We start from the raw sequence: 19,138 nt of genomic DNA, 5'->3' as shown, positions 1-19,138 counted from the left end.
GGAAGCTTTATAATAAAACAACAACTCTACTTGACACTATGTCTTTGTGGAAATTAAATTCCTAGTGAAATAAATATCAAAAATTAGTCAGCAGGAGACATATATCTTCCGTAATTGAAACTGTATTGTTTGGTCAAGACGGTATTTAAAAATCTTAATGCATTGATATTAAAGATAAAACACCACTTGAAGTGAACTATTTATTTAAACCGATTGCCGCACTGTTTTAACAACGCATTTTCTTTCTTAGAAAGGAATGACATGCATCTTTAAATATCAGTTAACTGGCACAACTTGACATTTATCACAATACAAGTGTTTTTTTTTTATTTTGTTTGTTATGTTATGACGGTCAAGTGATATTGTCACGTGGTACATCAGGAAGTGACTTTAAAAGCGTGATATGTGGTAAGCACATTGCAATTATGAACGAATACTGATTTTAGCTATAATAAAATAGTTTAACAATCCGCATAAAGAAAGAGTTTTCTTTGTATATTACAAAATGCACGTCATTTGATATCATTGAATTATTATTTTTTATTTGATATCAGGAATAAATGAATAAATTCGTAAGTCTGTGATACATGTATAAATGATGGCATCAGGAATAATTGATATAAGAAAATGTGCAACAGTATTTTTAGATTGAAGAGTGTTCATGTTATTTACCAGCTATCCTTTGGGTGAAATGGTCATTCATTTCGCATTTACACTCTCCAATGCCTGGGTAGATATATATGGCACCTGCTCCATCATCTTCGTAGGGTGCTCCGATTGCTACATCTGTAAAATAAAGGTCATTACGTGCATATACATGTAGGTACTGAGTATTATTATAAATATTAAATGATACATTTTTTTTTGTCTCACAGGTTTTGAAATTGTGAACCATTCCCTCATTAAAGCATGATTTTCTTGTATCTAAAAGGTGATAAAAACTTTAATAGTTTTTATAGCGATCATTTTAAATGAAATTTTGTATGACTTTTGGCAGCAAATTCATAATATTTTGACATATAATTCACTAAGATTAAACATTGGTGTCTCTGAATTCAAAACAGAGCAATTTTTAAGTAAACAAACCTATTTACCTTATTTCTAGCATTTATATGCTCCTAACTATAGCCTAACCTAGCTTCGTACCTACCTCCCCACCATAAAGCCACATGCACTTACAACCGACCAACCGATCCAATACCTACCCACCCACCCTTTCACCAACCTACCACCCTACCTACCTCCCTACCTACACACAACCTAAATACATGTACGTACTTACCTTCATACTCAAACAATATAATCTGGCATTAAGGCCAAACACCTGAAGAGAATTTCAGCGTTATTTTTTAGTTTAGAAATAACTATCGAAAACAAATCTGTCAAAAATTAAAATCTTAAGTTACCATTATAACCGTCAAGGTCAAGGTCACCCATAGATGCGATGGCTGCACCAAACCGAGCAAAAGAAGATTTATCCTTTAATGAAGGTACCTTAACACCACCTGAAAGAATTCCTATTGGACCACAGATACTGGTGTCCTGGAAAAAAACCCAGAAAAATTAACATGTGTTTAACACAAAATTGTCGAACAAGTTACACGTTCACTGTTAAATAATTATATCGACATTTAAGTCTCTTTTTGCCTTATAATAAAAATAAAATAATGTCAAGAAAAAGCAGAACACGTCCGTTGAATTGGTCGACGATTAAAGAGAAAGAAATAATAGTCCTTAAAACATATTCCTTATGAGAAAGAACAATAATGTGCTCGAGCTTCTTGCTAAATGAACAGCCAATACAAAAGTTAACACTGTGAAGTGATCTCGAATGCACTTTGGACTTAGAGGAGCGAATTTGAAAGCAATACATAGCCCTTAAATATTTATGACCTACAATTAGCGCAAGAGGGGACAAATGTAACTGGTGTCTCTACAGTCACATCGTAGACTTTTCAGCTTCAAATAGTCTTTTTTTTCAAATAAGCGTTTTGACACTGAATAGGTATTTCCAGCTTCATTTCATGAAAACAAACGTAATGCCCCTTTTGAATCATTACATTCAAGAGCTTGCTGCTAAGTAGAACCACCAACAATTCAAATTCCTAGGCTGGGAATCGAACACGCAGCTAGTTAGGGAAAGTAGAAAGTAATTAGAAGCCAGCGAATTTGTCCCTCGGCCATTGAGGCCTATTTTGTGAGTTGACAAAGGTCCAATATTGAGCCACATTAACCACAATATGACATTGCTAAATACTTATTTCTACAATAGACATACTCTTGACGAACTATAAACGAAAACACGTCCCTCTTCCGGATTGTCACCAGTGTAGAACGGGGCACCAACAAATAGTTCGTCATATCCGTCACCTGTGACGTCAACAGCAGCGAGTGCTGCGCCAAACTTGGTACCAGTTTGTTCTTTGTCAATTAATTCTCTTAAATCCAGGTTATCTTGGTCGGGACATGGCTATTTGTTTGAAACAGAATGTAAACATTATATTGATTGATAGATTGTAGAAACATTATAAATAAAATCATTTATTTGTTTATTTTTGATAGCAAGAACTTTGTTTTTAAAAAAGATAAACTGAAACTTTATCACTGAATGTGATAAAGAAAATGCAAACAAAAAAGATGTCATCACAAGCAAGGGGCCACACAGACGGCTAGGCATCCAAACATACGACTGCCTCAAACCAGTATAACCCTAAACAACATTCGTTGTGCTATTGCATATCGAAAACTTCAATTATTACATCGGTATGCCATCAGTGACTTTGAGCGCTGTCTATTTATAAAATATATATACCTAATACTTCATAGACATGCGTGAGTCAAATGACACACCTAAATACACACCAGTATATATCAAATGCAATTCCGTCTTATCTTGAAGCATTAAAAACACTTACAGTTGCTGGGATGCCAAAATCTAGCTGATATTCTAGGTCATTTCCAATATACAGATAAACCTGATAATTAAAACAAATATAATCAATTAAGTACACATTTTGCCACAAAATCCAATCTTAAACTTTTATAAAATCAAACGATATTTCTAAATTAACAGAAAACAGCCGTATAACACAGGTGGATTTCATCCCTAAATTTACATACACTCAAAAAGAAAAGTGATTTGTTACCTTTCCGAAATGTCCCGTGCTTTTCGGATCATTCCAGTTAGGGGCTCCAGATATAACCATTTCACCTTTCCAAAACTTTCCAACAGCCAAAGCATATCCTGATGTAAAAATGTTTTATTTATATCAAATATATATACGTTTGAATAATATGAAATAACCAATAAAGCCATGTGCGTGTTGCTTTGACACTAGTGTTTTAAAAAAATGTGTATATAACGTATATAACGCAGATAAATAAAAAAATAAAAACAAATATGACAACACTTTAATTTTTTGACACTTAGAGTTGGTATCATGAACTAACTCGGAAGTTACGATAGGACGATTTATCATACATCTCCGACAAAGTGTAGCTCTGTTGCTTACCAGGCATGAGCATGGAATAGTAAAATTGTGTTAACTAGTAATCACTTGAAATTCATATGATTTCTAAAAAAAGTATATAAACACTAAATTATATACAAAAGTCCTGAATAATTGGTTATTTGCTTCATCTCATGAAGGAATCCGAAGACCCGGCCCGGAATCGAACCAACCACTATACTGCAGTAAGGGGCATTTTTTTATCACGTCTGTTGTACAAGTGTTAAATCTATCAATCTTACGTGTGTTTCTATAGTCTTAATATTTTGATATTTCAGTTTAAAAGCGTACAAACAAGTTTAAAAACTTGCTCTTATAATTTGGGCCGTGTCACGACAAAACCAACATAATGGGTTTGCGACCAGCATGGATCCAGACCAGCCTGCGCGTCCGCGCTGTCTGATCAGGATCAATGCTGTTCGCTATCAGTTTCTCTACTTGTAATAGAGTTGGTAAGCGAACAGCATGGATCCTGATCAGACTGCGCGGATGCGCAGTCTGGTCTGGATCCATGCTGGTCGCAAACCCATTATGTTGGTTTTGTCATGACGCGGCTCATTTAATTATGTACTACCTACCGAAGTACATCGTGTTTGTAGTGTAATCAAAACTCAGCCGGGCCGTCCAATCCTTTAGATACGATTTAAACGCACCTGAAAATATGATTTATGAACAATTGATTAATCTGGATGATAAATTACAGACTGGTTCATGGTGAATTAATAATTGATAAATAATCTCATTTAAGGGACTCCACACAGAATTTTTGACATAAATGGATCAAAAATATTATCAAATATAATCAAGACTTTTGTTTTACTGTATGGAGGGCTAAAAAAATAACCCGTGCGCGAAATTTCTGACCATTTGCTAAACTCGCTTACAAGGGATATTTTTATTACGCAAATTGACCAGAAAATGAAAAGCGTTGCAACGATTTTCATTCAAATACCACCCCCCGCCCCCAAGAAAAACACATAAAAACGATTAATAGATAATTGGTGTTAAATGACTAAATGAGAAAAGTTAAGATAAGGTAAGAAAGTTTTATCATTTTTTTCTGTTACAAGAAACAACTTTATAATTATTTAGACTTAATTAAAATAAGGAATTTTAATAAATCTTTATTTACCTCGCCAATCATCAGCCCCGGGAGCACCAATAATGTCCCCGAGTCCATCCTGTAATAGGAAAAAGCTTTCAAAGTTATGATAAATTTAGATACTAGATAGATCCATTTTTTTCTGTTATTACTATATCAAATAGAATGTTTTACATCGTCTGCATATTTCAATTTGTTTAAAACTACGACAAATTTATTTTTATTTTTATTTAAGTATAATCGTGTTTAAATCTAAAAACAGTAATAAAGTTTAATTTCACACCTTGTAAAATATAATAAACGCATTTACAGTATTTGCACCAAGCGATGTTTCCAACAGAAATCACTAATTGCAATTAAGCCTCTTTTTCATTTCCAGAGTAAGAAATTCATATCAAATCCATATCAGACCCTTATATAGGATCGTTTCAATTTCCAGAGTTCAAAAGGTTCATATCAAATCACACGCTATCTTGCCCCGTTTTTATTCTTTGGAGAATCCAAAATCCATATCATATCCTTGTAGTAATTTAAAAGTAACAAACTTATGTCAAAAATGATCATTAAATATAGGTTGTACACATGGTTGAGAACAATATTGATTTTATTGGATCGTACACATCTCAAAAACTTATATCGGTCCAATATAGTTTTCGGCAGCTTTTTATTTTCCCTAAAGAATTTAGTACTGTACTCAGCAATGTATTATAACGCCATAATATGTAACAAATTTGTAGTTTCATACATGAATCGCGATATGTATACCTTGGTATATGTGGCCGACATTCCACCTTCTGCGTAGGTATATTGTGGTCTCCCTTTAAAAGATGTTTCATTATTGCCTGGCCAAAACGGCCAGCAGAACCTGTAGAGAATAAATATAAATGTACTGAATATATCTTAAATGATACTCTGTTTAAAACGACCACCCTAAAGGACAAAAATTCATTTCACTTGATAAAATTTAAGGTAGTACACCCCTAATGCAATATCTCCACTTTGAAAAGTATTCAAATAAGCTAGAAACACTGTAAAGTGTATTGAAATGAGGGGCGTGGGTTCAAACCCCAGAAAGAGCAACTTTTTAATATTTTCTTTCTTTCTTTTCTTTTTTAATATTTTTATTAATCTCGCAGATCCCTAATGGAAGAAAAAAGTGTTTCATTTTAATTATATAATTATTGTAGGTATTTATTTACTAAATAATGCCAAATTTAATAGCAAATATGATACCAGATATTTTCAAAGTTTAATAATTAAAAGATTAAGACTATATACACTCCCAAACCCAGTCTCGATGGCACAGCCAATCTACAACTCTAGTTGGAAAACAGTCCAAACAAGTTTGTTTTAAGTTTAGCCTTAAACTGATTTTCATTGGTAATGTCCTTAATTGATTAATTAATTAATTAATTAATTAATTAACGTTATTTTTATTATTATTATTACAATTAAATAATAATGCTGTATCTAACTTTCAATTTTTCCCCAATTAATTAATTAATTACTTAATTTATTTTATTTATTTATTTATTGTTATTAAATAATAATGCTGTATCTAACTTAGAAAAAGTATGTTGTAAACACAATGCTGTTGACCGGGCAATACATGTTTACATGCTAAATTGATAAATACATGTTAATTTGCGATTAAGAAATAATATGCAACAGACAACTGAAGGCATAAGAGTCAGTTAGTTTTAACGTGCTATTTAGGATAAAATTGTGCTTACGGTCGATCACATGACTGCACTGTAAGTTGATCTCTCATTCTCAAGCACATACCAGGCATATAATTCTGGTATTTATCAGGGGCTATCTCGGGGTAAACGTTTTTCCAACCAGGGGCACAAACCTGAAAAAGACGAGTTTCATTACTACGTTTAATCATCCTCTTGATCGGCATTAACTATATGATTAATACGAATAATCAATCAGTAATAATGTCAAGACTGGCCTTGTTAAGCTTAATAAGCACGGAATACGTATGTCGCATCTTTGCATTCGTCACACCTATGACATATGAGCCGCGTCATAACAAAACCAACATAATGGGTTTGCGACCAGCATGGATCCAGACCAGCCTGCGCATCCGCGCAGTCTGATCAGGATCCATGCTGTTCGCTTACAAACTCTATAACAAGTAGAGAAACTGATAGCGAACAGCATGGATCCTGATCAGACTGCGCGGATGCGCAGGCTGGTCTGGATCCATGTTGGTCGCAAACCCATTATGTTGGTTTTGTCATGACGCGGCTCATATGTTCTGTTATCACATGTGTTGCACACAACACAAATACCATTCTAACACCGGTGTGACAAATGTGATCCGAGCCAATTGCATTTTTCCATATCTTTTCTTAAAGATTCTTATTAATGCGGAATGGTTCGCCGATATTTGTGTATGTAAAGAAACAAAACTCCTTTGCATTCCTCCTTGTAAACCCTTAAACCATTTGCAAGGATTCTTAAATATTGCAAACTGCAAAGTTTGAGAAGACTCATCGACATACAGTAATTTTAAACACTTACAGTAACCATATCGGCTCTATTATTTTTATTATACTTTCGGTTTACTTCTATTGTCGCTCCAAGTCTGCTTTCAAATGTACAGTCAGTTTTGGTTTTCTTTAATTTTTCTAAAAGTGAAAAAAACAACAACAACATTTAGTAAGTTTGGAATAAAGCCACCTTTAAACTTTTTTTAATATAATTAAATTTTCAAGAATAGAACATTTAATTAAGTCAAATTTGTATTCGTCGAGACAAAAATAAAATTATTGCATTTGATATTTAGTGATCCTCACTTCAGGTGATAAGCATGCATCATGCTAGAAAACCATTATTAAAACGTTATAATTTTCCAAAGAAGGAAATTAAACTATATTAAAGAACATTTATTGCGACACATAATGTGCCTTTAAATTCAAGCCTAGCTATTTCAACAAGATTCTCAGTTGTTAAAAAAAGCAAACAAACATGTATTTGAATGACATTTGTCATAATCTATAAGATTGAATGAGATTGAATGAGTAAAAATATTAGAAATATGTTTTGTACAGTGCGACTTTTTATTGTTATTATTGTTTTTTTTATCATCATTATTTTCATCATCATCATCATCACCACCGCCACCACCATCACCATCATGACCGCCACCACCACCACCACCATCATCATCATCATCATCATCATCATCATCATCATCATTATCGCCACATCATCATCATCATCATCATTATTATTATTATTATTATCATTATTATTATTATTATTATTATTATTATTATTATTATTATTATTATTATTATCCTGTGCAATATAAATTGAAAATGGATTTAGAAATAGTCAATATCGCTTCCTTTTTCTTTTATTAATTATTTGATTTTTCACACACATTCTTTGTAGAATAGGGGGCGCTAGAGTAGTGTCAAGTGTAAAAGTATGTTACTGTGTGGGGAAAACCGGAAACGCACTTGTTTTATCCTCCGTGTGACATTGTAGAGATAAACGGCACGTAATAAAAGTGATTTTAAATGTTCAAGTATATATCATAATTCAGACTAATATGGTTAATTGATTTAAAAAAAAAAGAAAGAAAAAGAACAAGATCACTTGGTTTATATACTTTATGCATTATTAAATAATGCGTTTTCATCTTAAATCGTAATAGTCCTTTGAGGAAATATACATTAAATCTCCGATACAGACCACTTTTAAATGAAAACTTCTCAAAGTGGTTATTGTGTTGGTAGTTTTCACTCCTAATCGCATTGAATTTACCATAGCACAGTTCTGGCACAGCATTGTTCCTGGTAATGCTGTCAAGTAGGTTACTAACTACTTGTTGCCTCAACTTTAGCAAGAGCTGAAACTTCTGTACATAACAGAGCAGAGGTATTGTGCGAATGACCTTAGAAACGATTTTAAGATCAATGACAAGTGACCTGCATCGTCCGGGGATCGAGTCTGGGTCGCCCGAGTCGCTGTCAAACACTGTATCTGAGCTGACCGGATGGCTTTACTCAGTGATGATCTTAATGTTCTCTTTTTATGACCGTTGTTGTTTAATGATTCATTTTATGAGAATTAAGTGTGATTCAGGCTATTTCTTGTCTATACAATGGTCTTTAGAGACGATATTGATTAATCAAAATCTATTTTTAGATCAAAATCTATTTTTAGATCAAAATCTATTTTTTTTTTAGATCAAAATCTATTTTTAGATCAAAATCTTTGTACCAGTTGTTGTTTTTCATTAGGTTGGTTTTCTTTTCATAAACAGTGACATTATTTTTTATATTAAGTTCATAATAACACTGTATATGACCAGATATACTTGACAATAATACCAGGTTCTTGATGATGAATATTATTTAGTAATTCTACTTTTCTTCCGCATATTTATAATGTACTTAATTATGTATGCCAATTTTAGTGCCGTTCAAGATTCAATTTGACATTGCCCTATGCAACTTTAGCTATATATATCTGCCATATTTTTGTAGAAAGTCCCAAAATCTTCGTGAATATCACCATCGTTCAACATTTACATAGTGTCTAGCTATAGTTGAGTAAAGAAAATATGTTTGTTTTTTATTCTATGTCGGTAAAACATAATTATCATAAATGTATGGTGGTGAAAAAGTGTTGTAAAATGACTTTTAAGCAAAAAATTCATCTGAAGATGCCAAAGCGAGATTGATAATCGCTTGCTTAGCGGAGAAAATGACTGCCTGCATTTTAAATTTATTGGATAATGTTTATAATACTATAAGCTAGTTTTATTCTTCCTTGAAGTATCCATCTATTGAAGACGTCCTTTCTAGTTACATATTTTCAGGATCTCGAGTATAGATAGATGATAGGAAGTGTCAATACTTATTATACATTAATTACATAGAACTATCTAATACTAACAAAAATACTTGTGTATACATAATGTATACATTTTCAAATAACAATATTTTCTTTGTGTCAGATAACCAAAAAACAGTATGATTGTAACATTCTGAGATAACAAACCGTTTTTGTTATAGCTATTTCTTAAATTTAAAACTCGCATTTGTTAGTGTGAGTCCATTATGATTGTTTCATTGATATGATGCAACTTTGTCGGCTATTATATTTCTTTTTTTCAATTTTATATATTTAGCAAAAATATATTAACGGCTTTCCACTTTTAAAAAGGCATTAATTAGTTATTTTATATGTAGACGTAAATACCTAACGTGGAGGGCCAGTTGTATTTTCTTTTACACAACTACCTCACAATAAGTGGACATTAATGTCATTTTGTCAGATATGTCAAAATATCTATCATCTTTGGCGATGGCAAGACATTAGCATATAAATATTACTTATATTTGTCTAACTTGGATGGTACTTTCATGAGTGAATGAATGAAGGAATGAATGAATGAATAAATGAACAAACGAATGAACGAACGAACGAATGATGCAATATACGTATATGTTTAAACAAATTATTGAGTGCCTTTCGCAAGTATATGAGTTGTCTTTTGCTAAAAACTACATATTATACATTCATTTTTCTACCTATGCATGTCCTGTTGTTGTTGTTTTCTATTTCAGAAGGCCACATTGGAAATAAGATATATATGATTGCTATTGTATGTTCTAAATGTGTAACCTTCTTTAAATAAAGATATTATTATTACTATTATTATTATTATTATTATTATTATTAGAATGCTTGACAAGTAGCTATATCATAACGAAATAATGTTACTGATGGAATGGCATCGGTGTCATTCTTAATAAGAAAAAAGATTCGAACTTGACTATCTTATCTTATCTTTATCAAACATGTATACCTGAGAACATGAAAAGCCTACCACTTACCACACAAGTTTGAAGGATCCTCGAGGTCAAGGGAAGTGCAGGTGATATTCTCACTTGTCGGTGTCATACATCGAGTTGCCTGACCATGGCCGATGATTTTTTTGTAGGTTAAATTTGGCGCCCCTACCAAAAGTCTGGAGAAAAAAGAGAACAGAACAGTACATTTTTTTTGTAACTCAAATGCATACATGTACATAGACAAAAATATGAGATTTACGAAATAAATGCAAACTTTCAATTACATGACATGTGGTGTGTGCAAACAGTATTACTAGGTCAATTTTTTAATCATTTTAAGCATTGAAAAAGCATTTTAGTCATTCTAGCTAATTATTCAGAAACTAAAATAATTATGTGGAAAAGAAGATTAGTACATGTCTGTAAATAGATCATGTGTGGCCGTTGTCAAACGGCACTACTTTGGCCGCAAGAAAGGAAAGTATTTTTTTTATAAAAATAACACTTGAAAAAATATTAAACGTTCTTATACATGCACTTATACATGTATGCTTTTTATTTTGCTTGGACTAAATGCTTGAGATTTGTCGTTTATCTGCTTTGTAATGTAATATTTAGATACCATTCTTTACAAGGCACACAATTAATTAGATACATGTATTTCCACGTTTCAATTAATCATACTATTATGTTTTTGCAGTAGGATTTTATATGAACGATTTAAAGCAGATAAATTTGACAAGATTATGGACTTTAAAACACATTATATTGACGATGATATGAATATCCCATTAAACTCTTTAAGAAAAACCAACACTTTCTAAGCGATGTTGCGCTGTAATTCCTCTTGATTTCCAGCTTGTAATGGTTATGGTTTTTCTGTGAATCAAGTTTAATAACTAAACTAAAAACAGCTTGATGTCGTGGTCATTACAAGTTTTGAACAATCAATAAACCATTCTTTTATGACACCACAGCATCATTGATTGGGATAAAAATCAGAAAAATGCCAACCTACATAATACATACTTATCACAGAGAATCACGTGACTTAATTCGTTTCGGGGAAAGATGCGGTTGCAGAAATACTTTTTCGCGAAAAAAATAAAGGATTGTGTATTGTGGTGCAATATTGACCTGAGACTCATTAATTTTAAGGAGTTTTTCTTTTGTTTGTTTCCTTGTTTTTTATGTTTTTTTTTGTCGGGTTGCACAGTTGCAAACCAGGGATATAGTATGGTGAACGTCAGGCGGGCGGGCGGGAAATTTTTTTGTAACAGTTTTCTCAGCAACTACTTATCACAGTCTTAAAATTGATATTTGGCATACAGCATTGACACGTGGTCACACACTGTGGGATTCGATTTCACGTCTGTCGCTCATCCACTTCCTGTTTACCGACTTAGCTAAAATTTTCAACATTAATGGTCAATGGTAGGAAATTTTCGTAACAATTTTCTCAGCAACTACTTATCACAGTCTTTGAAATTTGGCATACAGCATTGATACGTGGTCACACACTGTGGGATTCGATTGCAGGTCTGTCTCTCACTTCCTGTTTACCGACTGAGTTAGATTTTCGACATAAATGCTAAGTGGTAAATGTTTTTCGTAACATTACAGCCACAAATGCCACCCGGCCTTTTCTGTATTTGACCATTTTTTAAGAGTTTAAAGACACTATAGATCTCGATATTTATACCAATAAATTCTGTCTTATGACCAAGTTGTACATAAGGCGGATTTGTGACCATAAAGTCGAAGGTTCGAATCTTGAAAAAACCTTTTTGTAGTTTTCATCAACTTATTTGTTTTTATTTCTGTTAATAATAAGAAAAATGAGTTGGTAAAGTATGTGTTACAATTCTAGACTTCCTCGTAACTAACTCGTTTCTTCATATACTGTAACTATTACTTATTGTTACACATGCAATATGTTATGAAATATAATACATTGTATACTATTTATAAACGGTAAAATTGCCTTGTTCCTGTAGTCATATGGTGGATATGAGATAAATAACATAATCGACATGAATATTTTACGTAGTTTTTTTCCCGGAACCAAATAGTACGCTGCTATTTTAAGTAGGGTTGTAATGTCGAGTGATGATATTTTGCAGACATCACCCGATATTCGTGAAGGTTACAAATTATAATTCTTTCATAATTTTTGTTGTTTATTTTTTGTTATTTTTTGTGATTTTTCTTGTTGTTGTTTTTTTTGGTGGGGGGGGGGGGGGCGTTAATAACTGCTTTTCAAAATATGACTTTATAAATTTTCTGATAAAAAAAAACACAAAAAAACAACAACGACTGTTAATGCTTAATTAAGACGTTCTGTACTGGTTATGGTATATCAATGCATGCGTAGGGCTATTTGTAATACTTGTATCATGATTTAATATTTCTTTAGTATAATTATGCTAATTAACTTTAACAAAAGAGGCGCTCACTAGTAACGCAAGAATTTGCAATTATCGGAAAAGTAACGCCGGATCTGTGCAACGCATAACACTGTAAGTAAACGAACCAAAATATTTTATACTAAATCAAATTTAAAGAAATAAATTAGCGCATACGGCTACTACTACATTATACTTTAACCAGCATTACATTTTTTTCAGGAATTTGTTTACTTTCTTAGATAATTCGTGAGAAAGACAACCTGATTACCGTTTTGAAGGTGTCTTTTGTGTTTCGTCAAATAAATATGTACATTTAACACATTTAAACCTTATTTTTTCATATTCTGTATACCCCAGACATTTTTCGTATCGTATAACAATAGAAGGAAGCTGGTAAGATATGAAGTAGCTAATTTAAATCAGATAACCACCGTTGCTTTAGTGCTTCATTCACGAATTCGGCGCTACCTCGTAAAAGTGCACTCAATTGCGTTTTATTTGCTACATTTAATGTAATATGGCACGAGTAGATTGGAAAATGTCTCAGGTACACCGAAAATAAAAAAAATCATAAAGTTATATGTACGATATTGTATTTAAAGATACCAACGAAACTGAAAGTCGCCTCAATACGCTAGTCAGGTCGTCATTTTCACGAAATTCAATCATCTTGAAAAATAAACATTATCATGAAAATATTTTTGATAATGTTGAAAGTATAATGTCTCAGCAACCGTATGCGCTAACTCATTTCTTCCAATTTAGTGTACAATAAAAAATATAGGTCCATTTACTTATCGCGGTGCTCGTTTTAGCCACTAAATTGCACGATTCTGCGTTACTTTTGCACAATTCCTGCGTTATTTGCACATTCCTGCGTTAATGGCTATACACGGTGTTAAATAAGATGACAATACTTACTCTTTATCATGAAAGCTTTTATCTCCAGTGGTCCAACCCGGTTTACGAATAATTGCAACGGTGTATCCAAATTGGGAATCCTTTTCACCTTCAGCTTTTCCGACTTTTTTCGGATTAGCTTCAATGTTATAACTCAAAACAACCCCAACTTGTATAGCAAAGAGCACAAGGCAACCGTACTTAAGCACATTAAGCACGTTGTCATAACATGTGTCACGAGCCATTTTAAACACAAATATTTTCCTTTTTTTTTTTAATTCAAGAACTACTATTTATTTATTATTTCTTAGTTTATATAAATGTACAGTCCAGAAGAATATTTTTATATTGTCAACGAAACTTTACCATTTTTATTAGAAAAATAATAATATCATAAGTAAGGATTATCCAAAGTATTCAGTGTTTAATTGTAATAAAATCCATAAATTTCGTGTTATATCCGTTTAACACCCATATATGCACCGTTTTTGTTATCAGAAATCTACTTATAAGTTGCTCAAAACATGTACAATGTATGTATGCTCGCACTACATAGTTATACTAGTAAAATGATTAACTTTACTTGATATTAGGTTTAAACCTATTTCCGTTCAACATCCTTTAAGGAGACCTTATTTCCGTTTTTTACATATCTTAAACAAGCTTCACTATTCAGTTTATCTTTACTTCCGATCCGCTTGTATTTTCATATTGAGTCATTTTGACCAGTCAAATGCGTACTTTGTAATAGTAGTCCTTCGCCTAAACAATGCTAAAGTGTAGTTCTACTTGAGCGTTACTTCTCATGTTTCACAAACACGATTAAATAAACAAATAAATGAAGAAAAAAAAAACGAAAAAAAGTAGTTTAACTGTTATTTTACTGTGTATATTGACCCTTTTTTCAAAGCAAATTTGCTTTACCCGTTTTTGGTTTTCCCCTAAAAAACGCACGATATACATGTATATTGGTTAATGCATAATCACTTTAAGCACTCATTCTGGATAAAGGAAGGAGGAAATGTATTATTCTCTGACCATCACATCATATATAAATCGTGTTATATTATGCTTGTTTGTTCATGTCGCATGCATAATTATTTTCCTGTTTTTTTAGTAACATGAAGTAGTAATAATAAAATCAAAACTGTTATCACCACTCATTATTTGAGCCGCGTCATGACAAAACCAACTTAATGGGTTTGCGACCAGCATGGATCCAGACCAGCCTGCGCATCCGCGCAGTCTGATCAGGATCCATGCTGTTCGCTTACAAACCCTATTACAAGTAGAGAAACTGATAGCGAACAGTATGGATCCCGATCAGACTGCGCGGATGCGCAGGCTGATCTGGATCCATGCTGGTCGCAAACCCATTATGTTGGTTTTGTCGTGACGCGGCTCATTTCCTAATGCATATTGTAGAGTTTTAATGAATCTGACATTTACATTAGCGTCACTATGGTAACTGCAAATTGAAACTTTAATGCATACTTTTACACTGTACTTAAAATTACACTTTAAGTACACGGTGTTTGTACCACGTGCCATTTTGCGATCTGTGTGGGGTAAAAATAAAATCAAACGTTTGTTCAGGTTTTCTTTCTCTCAGTAACTTTTTTTTCAAAAATTCAGTTTTGTCTTTTTTTTTTAAAATAGGCAACGTGAAGTAGATATAACCTTTATATTAAAGTCAAATATACTCAATGAGTGAAATTAATGGCACGGTGCGCGTGTCAAAATTGTTATTTCTATTTAACTATCTTAATGTAGATTGTTTATATTCATTTCTTATTGTTAGTAACTAAATTAAATCCGTTTCAATAATGTTAAGTTATGTTTATAATATAACTTATTTTCATATAAACTAATCAAAGTATCAAATAATCCACATATCGTATATCCAGTATTTGGGCAATCATTTTATCTAAATTTTACTATCAATCTTATATTGTTAATATTAGTTTGTTGTTAATGTCAATAAACATACTTTACAAATTTGTTAACTCTTGTTAATATTATAAATGCTTTGTATTTAAAGGCCTATTATGCATCGGAAATCTATATTTTACATTAACACATGTTTTATAATGTTTTAGTAATCTAAGATGTTTTACAACTAACGAAAGTAGCGCTGAATATGCAGTAATATGTCGTAAAGGTAGGAAAAATGTAAACATAGATCTAGTATCTTGACTTCCACTCAATATAATTATACTAATTGCCAACAGTGCAAAAGAAATTAAATGATAGTTCATATATGGCAAATAAGTATTTTATGATACCAAATAATAAAATGTTTTTGAGAAATAAAAATGATAACCATTCTTAGGCATAATGGGCCTTTAAACATTTATTTTTGAATTACGTAACCGTTTTCTCATATTGTCTATCTTAGTAGCAAACCAGTTTACAGAACATGCTTGCTGTGTGCTTAACTCTTGACTCTATACTTCAATTCGTAAAATGGAAAGCGATGTTAAAATTAACCTTGAAATACTAGCTCTTTCAGAAACTTGATTTTGTTTATGGTATTATATTGAAAAATCGGTCATAGTTTGTATTCGTTGGAGTTTTTAAATGATATAACAACGCCATAACTTAAACGGTTATTATTTAAAACGCTATATCGAAGTGGTGGCACTATTTTGAATACTGCTTTTGTGCATGTGCAGTCCATTTTTTCCACCAAGCGCGGATTAAAATGATAACATGATTGGCGTATATATTATACAAATTATAAGGGATTTATCCCTATGTAATAGATACATCCCTGAAATTAATCAGAAGAATAAGGAATGTAAAACACACGAAACAAAGTGAGTCAGAAACCCTGAAATTATTTAGAATTGCAGTAAATAGGAAAACATACCAATTAATTAATATAAAATAAACGCCAGATACATGTACGTGAAAACATACTTGTTTTTTTACTTGTTAACATAAGTCTATTTTGTCAGCATTATGAGGTTGTAAAGACATATATATGCCACTGTTTTATAGCACTTGATACGAGATGCATCCCAACGATACTTCAGTAGTATGGCGCGATTTATGTCCGGTGAGCGAGTGATTCACAGTCACTGCTATAGTCATATATCGACTTTCCAGATTCACAAGTATGGGAACACCTCGGGTGCCCCTCCGTGCAGTATTTAAGGAAAGAGCGGGAACCTTAGCAACCCACCAACATTCCGTAACCTAACTGGGATAAAAGAATTCAAAGCCTCTGTCGGGATATTTATGACAGTGACGAGGGGCATGTGAATTGAAGTGAATTGTTACGTCAGACAGACAACATGTGTGCTCGGATCAAAGCGAGGGGGAAAGGGGGATTTGTGGTCATGACCCTCATGGATTTGTCTAATGTGTATAAGAATAAATATACATAAATGAAACTCCGTTTTTAGTGAAAAAAATACTTGTACCCCCACCCCCATCCTGAAATATGACAAACCCTATAGAATATGCGTTAATTCTTTTCAATGTTTTATTAACATCCTTCTGGTAAAAGTCCTGGTTTCCCGTCTCAACTGTTTTAAAGGGATATAAGACTACTTCATAAAATCGAACTGCACTTAATGTGTGAACGGCGTTTGGATTGTAGATATTGTTCATGAATCTTAGGGCGTGCGGCTTTTTTGATACATAAATTACTAGCAATTTTGGCCCTATAACGTAATTGTAATAATCTAATTTATTTAATGAACTCCTTATAAAAGGAGCATTCATACTCAAGCAGCATGTTATCTTTAGATTTATCCCCTAGACTAATAATCTACCCATGTGACCAGCGCTGACCAAGATCAACGACTGATTATTGTATGCACTGTTCGCTACCCCATAACTTATTTTGAAAGTTCCCTAGAATGATGATTTTTTCCAGATTAAAAAGTTAAACTAGCCTATTTAAGATAATTTCTGCAAAGTTTCATAATCGTTTGAACTTTAATTCTGTCCCATTTGTTTCTCAATTGTTTCTTCAACTGTTTCAAGCACCTATTAAAAAAACCAAACGGCTATATACATGATGTATAAAATCATCTTATCTTAAACCTACGCGTTATTTTGTTTGTTAAAATTTAAATCATCTTATTAGTAGGAAATGAACATAGTATTTTATAATTCATGGCCAATTTAAAAACATAATTAGCATGATGAAGTTAACATACTCATTAATGTGATAAACATAAAATGCACGTTACATAGCGAATTAAACATTACGCATCAAGATGGTGATAAATTAAAAAAAAACAAACGTTAACATGACTCATTATCTATACACATTTTCATGATGTATTTATCATACTGGTTATACATTAAGCTGACACATAAACATTCTAAAGGAAATATACACATCGACATAAAATTTAAAGCTGCAAGCATCCAGATGAGCCAAAATATTTCAAGAAAATCAGTATTGAGAAAATGTACTAAAATTTTAAGAAAAGTAAAACATTCAAGATCCAAATTATATTTTTACATTTTAAATGCGGTTTAAGACTGATTTTGCAGTATTTTAGCACCATATTTCTACTGCGTTACTAACGCAGTAAGGGCCGTAATTATGTTGACAACATTTTGGTAATTTTATTGGATTCTAAAGGCCGATTGCAATATGTGAATAACTTAATTTGTTCACCTCACAATATTTTACTTTCAAATACATTTCCAAAATTTTCATGAAAATTAACATGAATCTGAAGGCGTGCAATCACGTGTAAGTATCATGGTGAATTTAACATGATTGTACATGTAATATACACAGTATCAAACTTAATTTATTATTTATCATACTATGTAGTTATAAATTAGGCAGACACATTAACATCTTGAAGAAAATATACACATCGACATATTGAATCTAACACGTGTAAGTATCATGATGAATTTAACATAATATTAACATGATGAGTGTAATATACACAATATTAAATTGAATTAACATATACATTTTTCATAATATATGCAGCATACACATTTTCATGATGTATTTTTCATACTATTTTAGTTATAAATTAGGCAGACACAATAACATTCTGAAGAAAATATACACATCGACACATTGAATCTAACACGTGTAAGTTTAAGATGAATAAATATGAACATACTCTTAACATGATGAGTGTAATATACACAATATCAAATTGAATTTAACATATACATTTTTCACAATGTATGCAGCATACACATTTTCATGATGAATTTAACGTACACATTTTAATGATAATAGTAACACACACGCACACACACACGGACACACTCAATTAAAATGATGAAATATATACACGCCCGGCAAACTGTCGCTCCACTTCAAAATTGTGGTGTACGTTAAAACGAGCGAACGGCATTTCCGAGATAGAGCGGAAGGTCGATTTAAACGGATAATTGTAAGTG

At 32.2% G+C, this 19,138-nt stretch overlaps 1 protein-coding gene across 1 annotated transcript in view; it reads right to left on the bottom strand.

Annotated features, from left to right (window-relative positions):
• LOC132739646 (integrin alpha pat-2-like) overlaps positions 1 to 14,461 on the bottom strand; it is a gene marked incomplete at its 3' end in the record, with an annotated part of 33,066 nt that extends 18,605 nt beyond the window's left edge. The window contains 12 exon segments of the mRNA XM_060727398.1: positions 673 to 786; positions 1,407 to 1,542; positions 2,279 to 2,470; positions 2,916 to 2,975; positions 3,147 to 3,244; positions 4,088 to 4,162; positions 4,642 to 4,690; positions 5,377 to 5,476; positions 6,345 to 6,466; positions 7,144 to 7,250; positions 10,476 to 10,609; positions 13,763 to 14,461. Coding sequence (XP_060583381.1) covers positions 673 to 786; positions 1,407 to 1,542; positions 2,279 to 2,470; positions 2,916 to 2,975; positions 3,147 to 3,244; positions 4,088 to 4,162; positions 4,642 to 4,690; positions 5,377 to 5,476; positions 6,345 to 6,466; positions 7,144 to 7,250; positions 10,476 to 10,609; positions 13,763 to 13,986 — 1,411 coding nt within the window.
• Between the last annotated feature and the right edge of the window lie 4,677 nt (positions 14,462 to 19,138).

Source organism: Ruditapes philippinarum, unplaced genomic scaffold, assembly GCF_026571515.1.
Source record: "Ruditapes philippinarum isolate M1 unplaced genomic scaffold, ASM2657151v2 ctg5941_1_1_1_1, whole genome shotgun sequence".
In the NCBI taxonomy this organism is placed as follows: domain Eukaryota; kingdom Metazoa; phylum Mollusca; class Bivalvia; order Venerida; family Veneridae; genus Ruditapes; species Ruditapes philippinarum.
Note: the sequence above shows the minus strand (reverse complement) of the source record. Positions and strands in the feature narration are given on the sequence as shown.